Here is a 19,549-nt window from a genome sequence, read left to right on the forward strand (position 1 = left end):
GACATCGTCAGGAACCTTTGCATAGGAAGTTAAGAATTCAAATCCACCCGTTTCCAGGAGTGAGGTAAAGCAGACCCAAGCAGATCCAAGCCGAAGTCCGACACCTGGACGAAGAGAGGAGGTGGTCTAGGCGATGGAACTTGGATCGCAAGGAGCCTGGTCAAAGTGGGATCTCCCAAAGCGGAAGATCACCTGGCCTGAACTTTGGAGGCTGGAGCCCTTTTGCATCTCGTTCCTGCTCTGTGCAGTGTATGACACCCTTCCATCACCAACAAACCTCCAGAGATGGGGAATGAGAGAAGACCCACTGTGCAGGCTGTGTGGAAGGAGAGGGACTAAGGCGCACATACTGGCGGGATGCAAGCTTGCTCTTAGCCAGGGAAGATACATATGGGGGCATGACCAGGTTCTCTGTGCCTTGGCTGAAATCTTGGAGCAGGACTCATCTTGGACCATACAGTTCATTAGGGAAGGAAGGACAGAAACCACCAGCCCCCAAGAATATCAAGAAGGGCCTTCTACAAGCAGCACAATCGTGGGAGATGAGAGTGGACCTGGTAATGAAACTAGTCTTCTTCAAGATCGTGCAAACATTGCAGAGGCCAGACGTGGTCTTATGGTTCAGAAGCAAAAAAGATCATTCTGATTGAACTGCCGGTCCCATGGGAAGATGGTTGTGAGGAGGTATATGAGAGGAAGGCCTCCAAGTGCCAGGTCCTTGTTGAGCAGTGCAGGGACTAGGGATTTAAGTCGTAAGCTGTGATGAACAAAAACCTCTAACCCTCACCGAGCCTCCCATCTCCCCTGGGTGGGCTGGGTGGCTGTTCAGCTCAAGCTCGGGTCCTCTACCAGAGTCCTGGGAGCTTGAGGTTCCTATGCAGTATCTTAGCTGTTCCTAGGACTGCATTCTTCTAGATGGAGATGTCTGATGCTTCTCCAGGTCTTTTTGAAGCCACTTCTCCAGTGTGGGGTACATGGCTCCCAGTACTCTGATGACCACTGGTACTACTGTTGCCTTCACCTTCCAGGCTTTCTCCAGCTCTTCCTTGAGTCCTTGGTATTTCTCCAGTTTCTCATATTCCTTATTCCTGATATTTCCGTCATTGGGGATGGCTACATCCATCACTACGGCTTTCCTTTGCTGCTTATCCATGATCACTATGTCCAGTTGGTTGGCCACCAGTATTTTGTCGGTCTGTATCTGGAAGTCCCACAGGATCTTAGCCCTCCAATCACTTAAAATCCAGAGTTCCAGATTACTCTGCATTACATTAATTTTATGTAATTTATTTATTGTGATTCTTGCAATGTGTTGCTGCCTTTTACTATTTTTTAATATCTGTAATGGTTTTGTTTTATGTAAAGCACTTTGAATTGTCCTGTACATGAAATGTGATATAAATAAACTGCCTTGCCTTACAGGATAAAAGTTTTAAATAAGTAAATCATATATTTGGTTAATTATATAGATTGTTTTTCTAAAATAAAAAAATCTATAAATAAAAAAAAACAAAACATTTTTTTGTACCAGATCCACTTCCATGTAAACATGGAGTCCTTCTATGATATCACTTCATCAGATTTTTTTTTTTTATCAGATCTTCCTTTTGAGGCTCCACAGGTTCTCAGTAGGGTGGAGGTCAGGAGATGATGGTGATCCCACCATGAGTTTTCCTCCTTTATAGCAGCCAAAGATCCTGCTGGTGTTTCTGCATCATGGGATGGAGCGTTGTCTTTACTGCAGAAGGAACACTTCTTCTTTTTATACCACGACAGGAAATGCTCCGTTAGAAACTGGATGGATTTATCAGAGGCCACCCTAAAGGGTCCTCCCATCTCACTCCACATTATTCCAGCCCAAACCATCACCCCACCACCACCTGCTGACATGGCAGCCTTGTTGGGACATGATGTCCATCCACCAACCATCCAGACCTCCTTCCACCTGGACCATCCAGTGCAGCACGAAGAAAACTGTTAGAAAACGAGTCTTCATGTGTTTCTGAGTCACTGCAAACGTTTCTCTGTGTGATCATTGGTTAAGGGAGGTCCAGATCCAGCTTTATGTACAACTGCAACCTCTGGAGGATCCTGGTGGAGAGGTTCACCAGCAGCTTCAGATACCTGCTGCTGCTCTTTTTCCCCAGACTGCATGGAAACCGGGACTGTCTTAATTATGTGGAACAACCTCCTTCAGTAGTTTCCCTTTAATGAAGCCCACCTGGAAACTAAAGACCAAACCTGTCTGAGATCGTTATCAGTGATCTAAACAACACAAGATACGTCTAACACAGAAAAACTAAAACCCAGATGTTTTATGACGACTCATCTGGAACACGGTCCAAACAAACTTCAGATGTGGATTTCTTCAAAAAGAAAATGAATCAAACCAGAGGGATGTTAACATGCAATACAGCAAGTTTGGATATTTATTTCAAATTTATATCAAAATACCCTCGATAAATTGCAACATATTTACAAATACATTGTACAAAAATATGAAATTGCAGTGGTTATCTGCTTTTCTAACAATGCCGACTACATGGAACAAAGCTGAACTGTTTGCTTTGGTTACTCCTGTGAATGAACTCAATATGTTGGGTTCATGATGGAAATAATTCCTGTAGGGAGACTATACAAATGTATATACATTTCTGTCAGCTTTTGGCCAGTTAAATGAAATAAGCCTCTACCAAAATGTGGTTCAAGATAAAAGAAAAAAAAAAACAAAAACAAAAAACAACTTGTGCTCAGCTGACACCAAATACAAGTCTGCTCTAATAATAAAAAAAAAAAGTTTGTACAGCCGTAAACAAAAATGAAACATCAGTCATATAAAACACTGGGTCAAGAGCATTAGGCCTGTATAAGGCTACATCAAATGAATGACCATCTTTCACTTAAACACATACCTGACTCAATAAGGTGATGCCTCACCACACAATCCAAAAGATAAAAGATGAAAAGCTACAGCAGGAAACAAGTTGCCCATCCAGTGACTTAATACTTCTTAGAAATGTATGAAATGTTTACAATCAACGCTGACTTCTGCTCTAATGAAAACCAGTGTACTCGACTAACATAAGGGTGAAAACTTAAGAGTAATACAAGCTAAAGTACACTTGCAGTGGTCCGCAGCAGAAAGGAAGAAAGAAATCCCAGTGGTGTTTGTTTCCAGTCACGCTGTAACTTGGGAATGAAACGGCAACAAAATCTCAAAGCAACATTGAAATACTCGGCATTTCTTAAGTGCTCTCAAGAAATAACAAAAAACAAAACAAAAAGCACCTCTCCTCAACAGCATTGTTCTCCTCTCCAGTAACAGCAACCACGACAAAATTGAAAATAAGTGCATTTGGGCGATGAGTTTTGTTCTCAGCGCCGTTTCTTAAATGAAATGTTCCAAAAATGGCGTGAAATGAGGATCGGGAAGAATTGGAAAAGAGGCCGAGCTGGTCTTACTCTCCCTCCTCCTTGATGCGCTGCTGTTTGTTACGGCGAGAATCCAGGTCAAAGGAGAAGTCGGACCACTCGTCGCGCGGCGGGAAGGAGATGGTCTGACGGAGGGTGAAGCGCACGGCGTCGATGACGCGCTCGCCTCGGGCCTCGGAGGAGCCCACGCTGACGGTGGAGGCTCCGCTGGTGGTGCGCACTATGTGTGGAGGGGAGGAAAAATCCATGGCCTGTCGGTACTCCATGATGCCCTTCCAGATGATGTGCTGGAACTCGGCAGGGATCTTCAGCCTGGACAGGTCCTAATGGTCATTACACAGGGGAGCGTTAGTATTCGCAGGGAAGGGGTGGGGGCCACTCTTCTTTCTAACCCATCATATGACTGGTGTTGGATAGGGAAGGGCTCACCTCCATGTTATAGTTCTCAATCTGGTAGATGTTGGTTAGACCCTGTGCTGTGAAGTAATCCAAGCAGCCTGCGCAGCCCAGCCGTATGAGGAAGCTGCAGGAGGAGGAGGAGGAGGAGGAGGAGACTGATTAACAAACTCCTCATCACACTGAGAAATAATTGTCTGGACATTGAATATATTTCATATTTTCCTCTAAAACCTGTTGTTCAGCAACTCTAATGTCAAAGTAACTTCTGAGCTCATGGTGGGACTTTTCCCTGAGCTGATCTGTATGTTAGTGTTTTACTAGCTGATCCAGTTTGAGCTATTATGATCATTTAATTCAGTCTTAGTCATATATAACTAACTGACATGAAGTAGTGAAATGAGGTGTAGAAACTGACATTGCAGCGGCTCAGTCTGGTGGGAGCTTTATGTTCGGTTTATTTAGAACCAGAACCAGCGCGCTTGAAAAAAGAGCACGTGAAAATGGTAACAGGTGATACGAGTGAGTAAACAGAAAGAGAAAACACGTGGCGAGGAGGAATTCCTGCACTGCAAGTGAATGGGACAGTATCTGAAATCTGAGACACTAACGGCCCCTTGTATACACTGATGTGGCCAAACGACGGCAAGGCGGTGACCAGCGTGCACTCAGCTGATCACTTCTGCTGAAAACTGCTCAAGTATTGAGACCCTGGTGGCGGGGCCTGATGTGTTTTCTCCTCTAATTGGTCAGTGTAGAGCACAGGTGTCAAACTCCGGTCCTCGAGGGCCGGTATCCTGCAGGTTTTCGCTGTTTCCCTGATCTAACACACCTGACTGAAATTAATGGGTTATTGTGAAGAAGTTGACAAGAAGCTGTTGGATCAATTTGATTTTATTCAGGTGTGTTAAATCAGGGAAACAATGAAAACCTGCAGGATACCGGCCCTCGAGGACCGGAGTTTGACACCCCTGGTGTAGAGTCTTAGTCTTGCTCTCTCTCACCTCTCTAGTCACTGCTGTGCAGTCATTGGGTCACATTTGTGCACACAGTGCATATTTAAACTCATAGTCTCTGATGGGGGCCCCTGAGCAAGGCCCTAAACCCTCCTAAACTATTCCACAGATGCAGTAATATGGCAGCTCATTGCTCCTACTGTAACTAGAATGGGTTAAATACAGATAAATAATTTCTTAACTGGAATTAATAATGTAAACATTATTATCAAACAAGCTTCTCTGCTGTCAGATACAGTTTTGTTTGCTTGCAGAGCAGAAAGGCCTCCTCATGATGTGTGTCTTTAGTCGTGGGTACTGTTTTACTCGCTCCTATCACATGTACATGCTCTGTGTTTACCGTGTGCTCAGTCAGTTTTCAAGTGCTGGTGCTGGAACTAAATAAAGGCCACATTCATTTCCCAAATAAATAAATAAAACACCAAAATTAGATAAAAGTCTTGATAAGGGGAATTATATGTTACAAGTGTGATGCAGTGAACTACAATTCTTACTCTGTTTCATGCATGTAAAGCTGAGAATATACTTGCTTTTAAACGTTGGGTACACATACATGTGGTTTACTACGGTTCGTTACCACTAGGGGGTGCATCAGAGAAGTCAGACCAGATCGAGTTGATGAATTTGTAAGGTGTAACTAAAACGATAAAAACATCTCAGACCTGCTGTGATGTTCATATTTCACACATATATACACAGTTAGACTTTTTTTTATTTTACTTCTGCGTGTTTCCATGACGACTGCTAAACTAGCACTGATCTCCAGCTGTTGTGACGAGCATATCTGTCTTGAATGAAACATCATAAAGATGACGGATCCGAATTTCAGAGCATCATTTTCACCGCTGTTGACCCTGTGACCTTCCATTCAAACTGGCCTATACACTGCCCCCTACTGGTTACTCTCATGCTTCTGAAGAAGTGCACTGACAACGCTTTAAACAAGCGCAACAAACGCGAGACTGCCACGATTAAAACGCGCGCTCTTAATTAAAAGCAAGTATATTCTCTGTTTGAGAGCATGAGCCTCCACGCACTCAAATCTAAAACCAAAGAAGTGGTTTTGAGGTGCTAAGCTTTGCTGAGGTACCTGGAAATGCTGCTGTCCATGGGGTATGGAGGAGGGGGGGTACAGTGGGAGGAGGGCACCAGGGGTAGCTGTGGCTCCAGTGCATGTGTGGGGCTCAGTGAACTCATGTCAGCATTCATGGGGATGTGAGTGCCCATCATGTGAGTCACTGCAGAGACAAAAGGAGCTACTGTGAGCCTTCTCTCTCTGCTCCGAGCTCAAACATCATCTAACACCGGCTGAAATGTGGGAGGGGACTTGCAGAGGTTACTTTCAACATGACACACGATGCATCACAACAGCTCCTGCGGGATCACATTGTCTTCCAGAATGAAGCTTTCTGTTATTAGCGGGGGGGGGGGGGGGGGGGGGGGCATAAGTCTGGACATCCTGTCCCATAGAACGAGAACGGACGGGACGACTAGTTTTGGTGGTGGGAGTTTGGGGGGGGGTGAATGACCTGAGACAGGCAGGAGGGGTAACAAAGGAAGACACTTACTGTCAGTGAGGCCTCCCGGCATGCTGGATGGGGTGAGTGTGTTGCGCTGCTGGGGGTTGATGAGCTGGCTGACAGACGGGAGCTTGTTGACTTTTCCGTGGGTCGGGGAGCTGGAGCCGAAGGAGGGCTGAGACGGCATCGAAGTCCTAAGGCAGGAGAGAGAAGGCGACAGGCTGTTACTGGAAAATCCTTGAAGATCTGGCCTGGAAATAACATCCCTGCACAACATCAACAATCCTATACAATATGACCTCATACTGACTTCATTTCCAGGAAAAAAAAAAGATTCAAGCAACAAAAAGCTGTTTATTAGATTCTGACAGACAAGCTTCAGAATGCACACAGAGGGTCAAATCTGCTCCGTATGTCAAAAAGCTCAAGTTCTTTCTGTTAAAAGACTTTTTATTCAAGAAAAAACACACAAACTGTCCTGCAGTGACTTTAGAAAACATGACCAGCACTGACAAAAACTTCTCTCAATAATGTCTCTTCCCCCCAAAAAACCCACAAAAATTTGAGTCCAGCTCTTATGACGATGCAAAAGCACGACACGTTCACTTAACTCCTCTCTGTAAGTCAAGTAAAATAAAAACAAAAAAAGATAATAAAAATAAAACAAACTTTGATGCTTAAGATAAAGCGGTGACTGAGGGCAAAATAAACCCACAAAATTCAGTTCGAAGGACAAAAATAAAGCATGCAAGTCATTTTGTCCAGCATCCAGGAGGGGATGTCGCAGGAGCAGAAGAAACAAACAGATCTTCATGCAGAATCCCAGGACAGTCCAAAGGAAGCAGAAGAGAAAAATCAAAGTTGATGAAAAGGAGACAGAGGAGGTCCGTGTGACTGGAGGAGGAGGAGGAATGTGGAGCAGAGTTTCAGGAGGAACTGCAGCGCCACCTCTGCTCTCCTGCAGGTTCCAGGAGCTGGCGACCCAGACGGGTTTTAATCAGGCTGCAGGGAGGAACCAGAAAGAAGAGAGAGAAAGCAGAAATAAGGGCTCACTGGTGGAGGAGGAGAGAGGAGTTAGAGACCCTGGAGATGACCTGAGCTTCAGAAAATGGCTCACCTTACACTCACAGAAAGTTAAGAGAAATTTTGGGTGAATTTACAGAAAAAGTTGATTCTATGCTGATATTATATCATCTATATATCAAGATATATTCCTTCATCTAAACATCTTCATCTGTTGAAACAAAACCAACCAACCGTGGTGGGTTTACCACAGCAAAACGCCCAAATCTCAATAACTTGTCTAAATGTCAGAATGTGAGCAGTATGATGAAGAGTATGATGAAGATGACTGTTTACATACAAGCTGTCAATGAACCAGAACATTTAGTTTCTTTGGGTTTTGTTATTGGCGTTGAAGCCTTAAAACTCCAAACCATTTTCTGCTACTTTTGATCCACCTGTTTGTTTTTTTCCCCAACGTAAAAAGTGAATGTAGAAGCGGAACACTCTTAATCCCAGTCAACATCCAGACGTTATTTTTTCAGGACAGCCTCAGCTGTCAGATTATTATTTGCACTTTTCCTCCAACTATCCTCGCAAAACCAACCAACCAGCTTTGTTTGCTCCACTGTGAATCTAAACCATCTTCTTTTCTTTATTCCAGCCATAGAGGAGCATTATTTTTCTTCTTTTCAGACACACCTAGAACTTTCTGCTCACTGGTTGATCTTTGGCCGCTCCTGATTGGACATTGCTGTCAATTTAAGCTCTCTGATTGGTGTAAAGTTTGACAGGGAGTGGCTTCATCATAATTTCCTGATCAAAATAGAGGTGTCTTACCAACACTGTCGTGATTCTGATCCTTTTTATGATGAAAATGTGATAATGGTGAGTATCATAGATTACTCAGTGTGGATTTACCAGTCTCTCTGAATGAACACCACATTTTCTGGCTGGATTGTAAACCTCCTGGACAGCATATAAATGCCTTGAAAACTTCCGTAGATGACCTAAAGGGTAAACTATCCATCACAATTTACCCCACAGAGTTACACAGAGAAATTTTTGACAATATAAGCGACAGTGTTCAGGGGGGCTGGAGAACTAGTGGAGTTTTAAGGGTTAATCATCTTGTTAGAGAACCAAATATTCTACTGTACATGTACTTTCAAAAGTTTAGAGAAAGTCAAATGAAGTTTACCTGTAAAGACCTGAATGTGTTTTAGATACATCCTATCATTCAAAAACCTGAATACCCTAACGTTTTGTGAGTAAAAAGTGGTACACAGAGGATCTAAAGAACTGATAAAATGTGCTATAACAACACTACTGACCAGAAGATGGCGCTATACACACAGGTAACAGCTCAGTGGTAGCATGAATGTAGAAAAAGAAAGATCTGAAACATTTGCTGTATATAGAAGAGTTTATTTTAAAGGCAGATACAAGGAAACAAACATGCAAAATAAGGAGAAAGCCCTCAGAAATATTCTATGTAATGCTCTGACTGCAAAAGTGAAGAATTTAGAGTCTAAAATCTTGGGGAAATGATAATAACTTGTGTGTTTATTGAATGTTTGCTGACATTTAGCTGTGCCAATACAAGCATGACCTCACACTGAGGCTGTCAGACTCCTAATGGGAACAAAATCAGTAATTATCATCACAGAGCTGTCTCCAGGTTTTTATAGCTTTAAGAGAAATGGGCGTGTTGAGGAATATGTACATCTGAGACACTTTTAATTACGCTGAGGCTGATAGAAGGAGCTGAGGTGCAGATTTTCTTTTGGTGCTGTTGTGCAAAACCTGGCAAAGCACCCAAAGGCGTGAACCTCTGGAAGCCTCTCCTTAACAAAGCGTAGCCAGGTACATTTGTCACGATTCACCAGCTTTGGCTCTCATCCCGTGTGAGAGAGAAGGAGTGGAGAGAAGAAAAGAAAAAAAAAACAGCTCTAACCCTGTGAAGCAGCTGCTGAATTACAGCAGATGTAGAGCCTTTATTGTCAGCTTTTCTAGATAAATGCAATGCTTCAGTGGCAGCATTAAATACAATTAAGAATCGTCACGCCTTTATCACCACAATCCATTTTTCTAGTAACAAGCAGTCATGTAAAGTCAGTTAGTCATCCCTGCTCTGATCAAAACAGAAAAACATGCCGGACTGAGGCAGAGTGTGAGGGAAGACCAGCGTCTGAACACCATTTTATTACAATCTGAACTGGTACTCACTGTTTCTGAAGTAGACTCTGCTGCTGCTGTCTGTACGACTCTATTGTGTGCTGCGGCAGAAACTGCATGAGCTCCAGAGACTCTTTGATTTTTACCAAAATCTCATAAATTTCACGGCCTTTGATCTAAAAGAGGAAAAAAGAAAAGATGGTCACAACTCGGAGCATTTTTTAAAACATAATAAAGAGATATGGTGAAGCAGCACTTACAGGCAAACAAAAAACCTCCTCGTCTGTAGATCTTCTCTTCTTGATGGTGGACATCTGTATGCCGTGGGAGACTTGGCGGAAGGCTGGAAAAGAGGGTAAAAATGAGTGAATGCAAGTGGCCGTGTGCTGAACGGTGAAACTAAGAGCGGGATGAGCGAGGGAAGAGGCAGCAGCAGCGATGGCGAGCGCTGAGTGTAAGTGAGGCTCCTCAGCAGCCAATGCTCGTCAGCCCGTCGCCAACCCAGCGCTACTTACGCCGTTTCGTACCCTCATTGCTTTTTGTGGCATCTGTTACGTGCTGCTTGCGGATGCTATCTTCATCTGCCTTGCGGTCCCGGCCCGGGCAGGCACAGATCCTGGCCTCGAAGCAGCGGCGGCCTAATACTTGTCCACTGGGAGAGGACAGGGGGACACAGAGCGGGCAGAGCCTCGGTCAGAAACAATCTACCACTTAACTGGAGGCATGCGGGCAGCTGAAGAGGGTGACGAAGGGGATGATGGTGTCTCTTACTCTCTGGTTTCCAGAGTGACGATGATGAGAATCGGGCGTCTGTTCATTCCACCCACACAGCTGGAGTTGCACATGAAGTTGTACAGGATGGTGGTGAACTCTGTCCCCACCTGAGGAGAACGATGAAGGAGAATATATACATAAAATGTATACAATAAAAACATGAAATATTTTTATATTTGAGGTAAAAAAAAGATACAACTTTATGAATTTATATTAAAGGTGGGTCTAGATTAAAAAAATGTATCTAATTAATTAGCAGCTTTGTAATTAATCAATCTCAATTAATCCCGTTTTAATAACATAACAATAGTTGCCTCAAAAAGCAACATTTTTAAATGGATTTTAGTGGATGATCAAATAATAGACACATACTCTAAAATTGTAAACTCAAGCTCTAGTAATGTCTGGAAAAATGCATTTAACTGCATTTTAATTCAAAACGGTATAAAAAGAAATAGAAAATATCCCTGCCCAAAATGAAAGGACCTAAAGTTAAAGTGTTGTTTTAGGTACTTTAACTAGCAGCTGTTCTCTGATAAGAGTCTACAACATTTTAACTTTTTAAATGTTTTCATCCACACTCTTCATTAATAGACATTAATATCTGACGGTGGGCGGTGTCAACTTTACGAGTTTCATTTTCAGTCTCATCATGGAGCAGAGGCGAATGTGTCCTGCTGCTGCGTGGAGGCTAATGAAAAGGGGAGGGGCCTGTGAGAGCTCCCACTGCTCATTGAGAAGAACAGTGTGTGCTTTCACGTCCGTCTCCAAAAATCCCCCCAAAACACCTGAAAAAGTCGCTAAGATTAGCTTTTTTAAAATAGTCACTATAGGGGTCTGAAAACTCGCCAAATATAGCAACAAAGTAGCTAAGCTAGCAACACTGCTAGCCGAGCTCTGACGTGTGCATCAGTGTGAGCGGTGTTCCAGGAAATCGTGCACTCACAAACGTTCCACGTTGTTTGGAATGCAAACTGTGAGTTAATGGGACAATTTCTTTTGGAATTAATTACAAATTACAATATAGATTTTCTATATGTTTTATGTGCAACATATAATAAAAATCTGAACTAAAACAAATAAAATTGAGTATGTAAATAAACAAAATAAGTACCTTGCATAAAATGAGCTTGGTTTTAAGCTTTGATAAACAGGACTATCTCCCTCCCGGTGTGTGTGTGTGTGTGTTGGCAGGAGGGGGGGGATGACATGCTGTGTGTCTGCTGCATTCGCTCACCTGAGGAGGCTCATATGGAACTAGTACGCTCTGTCTTCCGGTGATGGAGTCCTCCACGTACTGGGCGTGGCTGTTCCCCTCCACACGGATCAGGTGACTCGGAGGTGCGATTTGACCTGGAAGCAGCACAAGTTGTGCCATTAAATGTCAACCTGAAGTAGAACCTGCGCAGAGATTTTTATTTATTCATTTTTTTAATGTAAAACAACTCACCATCGTTGAATTCACGGCTGAGCTCATGATTCGGGCAGCGTTTCACGACTTCTGTGACATGCTCCGCCTTTTTATAAACGGGCATCGCCCGTATAACGGCCCCCTGTGGCGGCGTGGTCAACACTTTTATCTGAATGGGACATGTTTTCGCAATTTGGCAGTACAGCTTCTTCAGGTCTGTGGAGTACTGAAAAGTGGGGAAAAAGAGAGAAATTAAACAGAGTAATTCAGGAAATGATGTTTGGATGTAAACACACCACTCTGCTTTCATTTTAAAGGTACAGGATGATCCGGGTAACACCTGTTGCCTAGACTATACCCTTCTGGTTTCCCTGAAGCAAAAATGGGTTAAATGCAATGCTGTGATTACGACCTGCTAGCATAAACACACACTCAAGTTTTGGTGCTAAGTGTGTAAGATCTTTCACAGAAAGCCTCTAGGACTTCCGAGGCACACCATAAAAATGGACCCCTCCAGGAGCAATTAAACCAGGCCTGCTTTCATCTTCAAGGGAGGGGGAGTTCTCTGCTAAAGCATCTGATGGCTGCTTATCACACACAGCAGAGCTTCTGAGGAGGCTGGAGAACTCCAGCTACAGACGGCGGAGAGCAGATTTCCTGGTGCAGTCAAATGAAAATGACTCAGTTGTGGGTCTGAATCCATCCATGACTGGTGCCAAAATCTGATGGCTGCTCACACAAACTGGCTCACATTCAAGTTTGTGAGCCAGGAATCATAAATAATGGATGTGCCTTGATCCCTGGCACTGTTAGAATTGATAAGCAGTAAGCCATCAGAAAGGCTGAATTGTTACTAATAGGCACAACCCAACTGTGTAAACAAACCATTCAAATCAGAGCTGTGTAAGCAGAGCTTTAAATCCTCTATGTGCAGAAGACACAGGGTGGGGGTGGAGAGGAATATTTTCCTGTCAGCTTCATTTCTGAGAAAAAGTGAACATTGTGAAAAGCGCTCGGGGCTGTGTTTGACAATAATGCAACATAAAATTCCACCTCTGTTAAGTGTGGTTCCAATAAAAAGGAGCTCATCCCAGTACCTGTCTGGGCTGACTAAATGTTACACAAGCTTGGCACGGACATTTTCTACTCTGCTCCGCAGGCACAACCTCTGCTTTAATCAACACAAACCCATAACTGCAGCTTCTCCTCTCCAGAGTCTGACTCAAATGAAAGGTTATAAAATAAAAAAGGGCATGAATTCATCTATTTAACCTTAAAAGCACAGTTCAAGCTCTGTGGCACATTCAACTGACTATTCCTTAAAATCAAAGCAGGTCTTTGCAGGAAAAAAAACACAAAGATAAATGGCAGTGCTTGCCCCCTCGCCTCTAACCTGATACTCCCCGTACGCCTCTGTCAATCAGCTAAATGAGGTGGAGAAACCGAGCAAAGACAGGAGAAAGAGCAAAAGAGGAAAGAGAGCAGAGGATTAGGGAGCAAAAAGAAGAAGACTGTAGCGTGAAGGGTCAGTGTGCTGCTCTGAATAATTACAGAGCTGGTTTTGCGTAGCTGAAGGCGAAAACAACACAACAAAGATCTAATCAGCTGTTTTAGAGGTAGAAAACCAAGATTTGTTTAGATGATATCCTGCACACACACACACACACACACACACACACACACACACACACACACACACAAGAGGACCATCCCAGCCCTCCAGTTACAAACTTGAGGACACAACTATGTGCTGCTGGTGCTGTGTTTGCAGAGCAGGAGCTGCTGAAAGCAGCATGCATTTAAAGGGTGGAGGACAACCGGTTGACTGATGGGATTCAGTGGCTCACAGAGGGTGCGGTGCTCAGGTGTTAACATGTAATTATGAGCCTTTCATTGGTCACAATGTGAAATACACAGCAGAGGAACACACAGCACAATGCACAGCTACTTAATCACAATGATTTGAATTAAAAGTTGTGTTTGAGAAGCACACGTGATGCATTGTTCAACGGGCGCACGTGGCAGCGAGCCACAAAAACATAATGAATGACCTAAAGTGGATGTTTTTACTCTAACAACGCGCTGCAACCCTACAACTCACCTGGATGCAAACATGTTTCCAACAACTGAATTCATAATCTGGAATCATTAAGAAAATACAATAATCTGCGTGCAAGGTGCAATTTTCCCTGATGCCTGCACTGTGCTGCATGTGTGCGATTACTGTCTAACTCCTGCAGCTCTTGAAGACAAACAGCTTCCTGTGCATTGCAGGTTGAGACAGGCCCACAGCTGTAGCGTTCTTTTCTCTCTGACAGGCGCTGCGGGCGCATGCACAAGTCAAGTTCTGACAAACATCAGGCCTCAAACAAGCGCTGTTTGGCGCCTCTGGTCTTGTCTTCTTCATACCTGACATGTCATGTCATGCCTGCAGCTTCTCCCAAGCCTGTTTAATTCAACAATAATCCAAACCCCCCTCGCCCCCCCACTCTCCCCCTTTCTCTCTCTCTTTTCTCTGAAACTGAAGCAAAGCACCTGCTTCTTACAGCAAAATCAAAGTTGCCTAAGATTTATGTTTTAGAGGAAACTATTTCTATCCATCAATCTAGAAAATGTCTAGTATCTGTGGTCAGCTCTTATCTTGACCACCTGATCTCAGTGATGACACCTGTCCTGAGGCTCACCTGTACACAGACAGGATTCGATACGCACCGTCTCTGATTGGGACTCACCAATCAAAGCACTTGTTTTAACAGAACTCCTAACAGTTAAAACCAAAACTAAAATGGCTGAGAAGAAGTTTATTAAAATGTTCCTGGAAGAATCAAATTGAGCAATGAATAAATTAATTAACCCTTAAAACTCCAAGACATTTTTTTAAATTTGATCTAAAACTGCATGTAGAAGCTGAACCCTTTGAATCCCAGTCAACATCCAGACATCATTTCTTCAGGACAGCCTCAGCTGTGAGATTATTAGGTTAAAATAATGTAAAATGAATGTATCAATAGATATAGCAGCATTTGTTACAAACTGTAGAAATAACACACAGATTAACAGGGACCAAGCCTTTTCTCATCTGCACATCATTCTCTCAAGTCTTGGCTTTCAGGAGAAAAAATATTGGCATTGAAACAAACACAATAGAAACAATTTAAATATTTGCACTTTTTCCTCATCATTCCATTTATTCCTGCTACTTTTTACCTGCTATCCTCACTAAACCAACTCCAACTCAGCTGCTTTTTGCCGCCACCATAGAGGAGCATTATTTTTCTTCTTTCAGACACACACAGAACTTTCTGCTCACTGGTTGATCTTTGGCTGCTCCTGATTGGATATTACCATCAGTTTAAGCTCTCTGATTGATGGAAAGTTTGACATAAAATGACTTAATCTAAATAGAGGTCTCTTAGCAACACAGTAGTGATTTTTATTACTAAAATGTAATAAATGATGGTGCTATCATGAATCACTCATTGTGGATTTACCATAAAAGGTTTCTGAATAAACACTGCATTTTATGGCTAAATTGTAAACCTCGTGGATGGGAGATAATTGCCTGGAAAACCTCCACAGATCACCTAAAGGGAAAGTTATTCATCACAATTCACCCCACAGTCACACACAACCGTTCCTGAGAAATTACCGGCAACATAAACCACACCGCTCTGGAGTTTTAAAAGTTAATCAAGATTTTCTTTTATATTTTTTTCACCAATTTTTCCTAACCTAATTATGCTTAAATCAACTTATCCCACAGGAAAGCTGCAGACAAACTGAATAAATGACCGAAAAGGAAAAGAAGAAAAAAAAAGCCTTGTAATCTAAACTGAAAGGGAATGTACTTTTCCATGACGATAATGGAGCTATCCAAAACGATCATAAAAACCTTTCCAACTCTGCCTTTAAAAATTCCCCCTCCATCTTTTCCCATCTGTAGCTCTTAGGGCTCGTCTCTCTACGACGGGCAAGCTGTGACAAGCTTTTTGACACAAACAAGTCTCAGCCCCATCTCGTGAGGCGTGGGACGGGCCCGCAGATGTTCCAGGGGCAAGCCTTGTCTTGCTGCCTTTCGCTGGAACACTCTTCTCTTTGAGCATTCACAGGCTCTCCTCCTCCTCCGGCGCAATGTGAGATGCAGCCATCAAGCTTAACTCTCTCAAAAAGACAGAGCCTACTCCAAGAGCACAGGGTTCAGGAAAGAGGCAAACAGTATTTACACAAGTATTATCTTCAGGCCCTCAATCCATTACTGTAATCCCTCTGAGCTCTACTGCGTCCTAGTGATAGCCCAAACCATGACATTCCTCTCCTTTGACTTTGTGTGGTGGCAGTTAATACACACGGCAAACACAACCAATCTTTGGCCTCACAATAGCTGCACCAGAAGCCAACAATGGCCGCCTCATTTGCAACACTCCATTAATTTAGTTAAGCAAAGAAGATAAAACATCTTTAGCCTGTGTATTCATTTGACCAGGCTGGGTGTTTTTCTTTTAACTAAATGATTAAAGTGGGAAAACCGTGGAGTCGGCAGGAGGAGCCACTGAGGAAACCGTGAGGAAGATATTCTGGGAAATGTTGACGTGTTGCACCTTTCTGTGCATCTGTGTGTGTCACAGTCATCCTAGACAGGAAGAGGTTAAGGTGTGGGTTAGGGATTAGGTGTGTCTCCATAAGAACAGTCATCAAAAAGTACAGTACACAGTCCACTAAGTCCCGTGAAAGATCCCACAGGCCTTCAAAAGAGCGCATTAGCACATCTATGTGCAGAGCAAAGCCGTGCTGGTGACATCTTCAGTGGCTCTCTGCCATCAGTCCATCAGTCCAGCAATCGAGCTATTGGGTTGAGATTACAGGAGCTTAAAGAAAGATCTCCTGAGATCAGGTGGGGGAGCCTCCTTTAGATGAGAACCAACAGTTTAATCACTACTTTTCAGAACTGGGCAGACTGTTGCTGCAGACCAATGAAAATGAGCCGACATGTAAAATCCTCAGTGGAAAAAAAACCTGAGTGAGGGAAAGTTGTGACGAACGACATGCAACTGTAGTTTTATAACTCAGCCAGTGAGACACTGTTAATGGGTTTGTTTCTTAAAACCAGCAAACAATCTTTTTTACAAGATCGCCAGCCATTAACTTGATACTTACTGTTTAATCAGCAACAACATCTCGATTATTATAGTTTTATTCACTATTTTTGGTAGATTTTAGCTCTAAACCTCTGATCTATTGTTTGGTAAAGCAGAATTTTCAGTGACTATAATTAATTTTATTACAAATGTAAGAAAATAAAGCGACCTGAGCCATCTCTACTCATGGATTTGTGGATGTGATGCCAAAAGTAAAATTTGATATCTGATTACAGTTTCAGGTGCTGATCATTTCACTATTATTATTATATTATTTATATCTCAACCATTATTCTTATTATTGTCAAAAGGAAAAAAATGTAAATCTCTACTTAAAGGGTTAAGAGACAGTAGCTTATTCCCTTCATCTCGTATGATGGCGTTAAATATAAATCCACTACTTTTTCATGGTAAGTCGAACCAATCCAACCAGTCTTACATCATATGTTATGACTGACTGTGTATGTGTGTGTCTCCCTACATGCATCTATGATGGGATGTGTACTAAAGCAGGCTCTGGGGCGTGCCTCTCATAAACCACACACTCAGCCACCTCACAGTTGCACATCAGACAAACACTTTTGTTTTTGGGCTGTGAAAATGAGAGGGATGAGTGAGGCAGTGTGGGAATTGGGTAAATGTCACAATCCCACACTTGGCGTGGCGAAGGAAAAAAGCTGAGCACTCCCTGAGTTTATCTGGAAGGCTCGGAGCATCGAATTCATTGCATTATGTTTAGCAGGGTTTTGGAAAGGGAGGGACTTTGCAGTGATTTGATGTGTCTCATTCATGCTGGCATTTGTAAGCGTTAAATAATTATCAGCATATGACAGGAAGCCTGACGCAAGCCGTGTAGTTTTGCCATCCCAACATCCCTCTCTTCATCTTTATTGTCACTCTTTGCTATCAAAACTGTGTGATGCAGGGATCTTAAAGCCCTGTCACCTACTGTATGATGTCCACTAGAGTGCATTGACACGCTGAACGTGTCACCCTGTTACATTGTGTGCATGGAGCTGTGCAGATTACACACATAAACAACAAAGCAGGTGGGGGCACTGATGCAACAGCTGTCCCACAGCTCTGTCAAGCATAATGAGAGAGCAGGAGGAGCTGGTTGTGTAGGTTTACTGATCATCACATGGTGACATCTAGCTGCATGGGGCATCACCCCGCCTGGAGCAACGATTAAACTTGTTTACTTCTCATGAACAAAGCACCAGTGAACTTTACCAGAGTTGTGAGTAAACGGGTTTGAAAACATGCATTTTGACATGATGAATAAACAGAAAATAATATTTTAACTTAGTTAATGTAGATATGTAGGTTTGCTTCTAAGGGCATGGAAGTGAATGTCTCCTGTTGTGGTGTATTTAGTGAGTGATGCCCCCCAACCACCCCACCCTACTCCCTCTTTCAGCAAGTTAACTAAAATGCCTGAGGTTTAGTCATGATTTAAAGCCATACATCTCGAGTGACATTCCTCCTTGCCAGATGTAATTGCGCAACGCAGGACTTCAACGTACACCTGAATCTGCCTGGAGCATCAACGGGGAGATAAGGAGTTCAAAGGTAAAACAGTCACTTTAGCCTCTAACCTAACAATCAACTGCCTCTTATGATGACAGGTAGCAGATTAAAATGAGAGTCCTTAATGAATGAATCGTCATATGATAGATTAATCAATGGTTATTTGTTATTACAATGTTATTTGATTTTGTTTAAACTTTAAAGGGTTTAAAAAAAAGCTAAATAACAAAGACAGACAAACAAACAACACACACACAAAGCCAAACTGGTTGAGTGAATTGGGGAGGGGTCTTACCGTCCAGGTGGCAGACTTTGCTGTGCTAGACTGCTGGAAGGACACGTCGAAGGTGTGGGGGCCGGCATAATCTGTGTTGGATGGGATGGCCGGTGAAGGAGAAAGGGCATCGAAGGTGGAGCTGGGCTGGGCGTAGGGCGATGGCGCCGTCACACTGTTCTGTGCATGGTCGTTGTTGTAGGGGCTGGTGGAGGTCGAGCCGCTGTTCTGAATATTCTGATCCATGCTGTTGAGGAGCCCCAGGTTTGTGTACTGTGACTGAAGACAAAACAGAGGGAAGGATGACAACAAAGGAAAGTTTTCAGTGATTACATTTTTGATTTGACACACAGGACATTATTTACACTGAAAATCAACAATATTGAGTTCACTCTATTTAAAACATAAAATCGTACAGATAGTGTTCCCTGTAACTTTAGCCTGATACAGCTAGAGGAAACAGTTTTAAGTAAACCTGATGAAACAAATAAAACAAACATGTCCTGCTCCAACATCAGAACTACTTAGACAGGAGCAATGGAATTAAACAGGATGGAGAATAAGCGCCGGGGTCAGAGTCAGGCCCCTTCCTGCTTGCTCTGCTTTGCCATTCACCCCATTCCTTTCCATTTATAAATGGCACATTCCTGGACGAGGTGCCACGTCTCTCGCTCTTTAGATGGCCATTAATCTCTCCAGGGCCTCTTGTTTATTTCAAGCATGGCTTGCCACAGCTGTCCGACTCACACCCACAGCGCTGCCAGGTGTTAGTGTTGCGCCAGATGACCAACAAAACACTCTGAGCTGGTCATTTTTTTTATACTTATGTATTAGTCAAAGTAGTGATAATGGGCTTATTATTCATAGGTCCACAGGGGAAG

General features: G+C 43.1%; 1 protein-coding gene across 8 annotated transcripts in view; it reads right to left on the minus strand.

Annotated features, from left to right (window-relative positions):
* Positions 1-2,415: 2,415 nt before the first annotated feature.
* tp63 (tumor protein p63) overlaps positions 2,416-19,549 on the minus strand; it is a 42,478-nt gene continuing 25,344 nt past the window's right edge. For 4 of the 8 annotated variants that reach the window (XM_042006865.1, XM_042006867.1, XM_042006868.1 and 1 more), the window contains 11 exons: positions 18,690-18,947; positions 11,769-11,955; positions 11,556-11,671; positions 10,316-10,425; positions 10,060-10,196; positions 9,805-9,887; positions 9,596-9,720; positions 6,413-6,558; positions 5,935-6,082; positions 3,862-3,955; positions 2,416-3,755 (listed from right to left, as the gene is read on the minus strand). In XM_042006865.1, coding sequence (XP_041862799.1) covers positions 3,459-3,755; positions 3,862-3,955; positions 5,935-6,082; positions 6,413-6,558; positions 9,596-9,720; positions 9,805-9,887; positions 10,060-10,196; positions 10,316-10,425; positions 11,556-11,671; positions 11,769-11,955; positions 18,690-18,947 — 1,701 coding nt within the window. In that variant the 3' untranslated portion in view covers positions 2,416-3,458. The other 4 variants (XM_042006866.1, XM_042006870.1, XM_042006871.1 and 1 more) reach the window with 3 other exon arrangements.

Source organism: Melanotaenia boesemani, chromosome 14 (assembly GCF_017639745.1).
Source record: "Melanotaenia boesemani isolate fMelBoe1 chromosome 14, fMelBoe1.pri, whole genome shotgun sequence".
NCBI lineage: Eukaryota > Metazoa > Chordata > Actinopteri > Atheriniformes > Melanotaeniidae > Melanotaenia > Melanotaenia boesemani.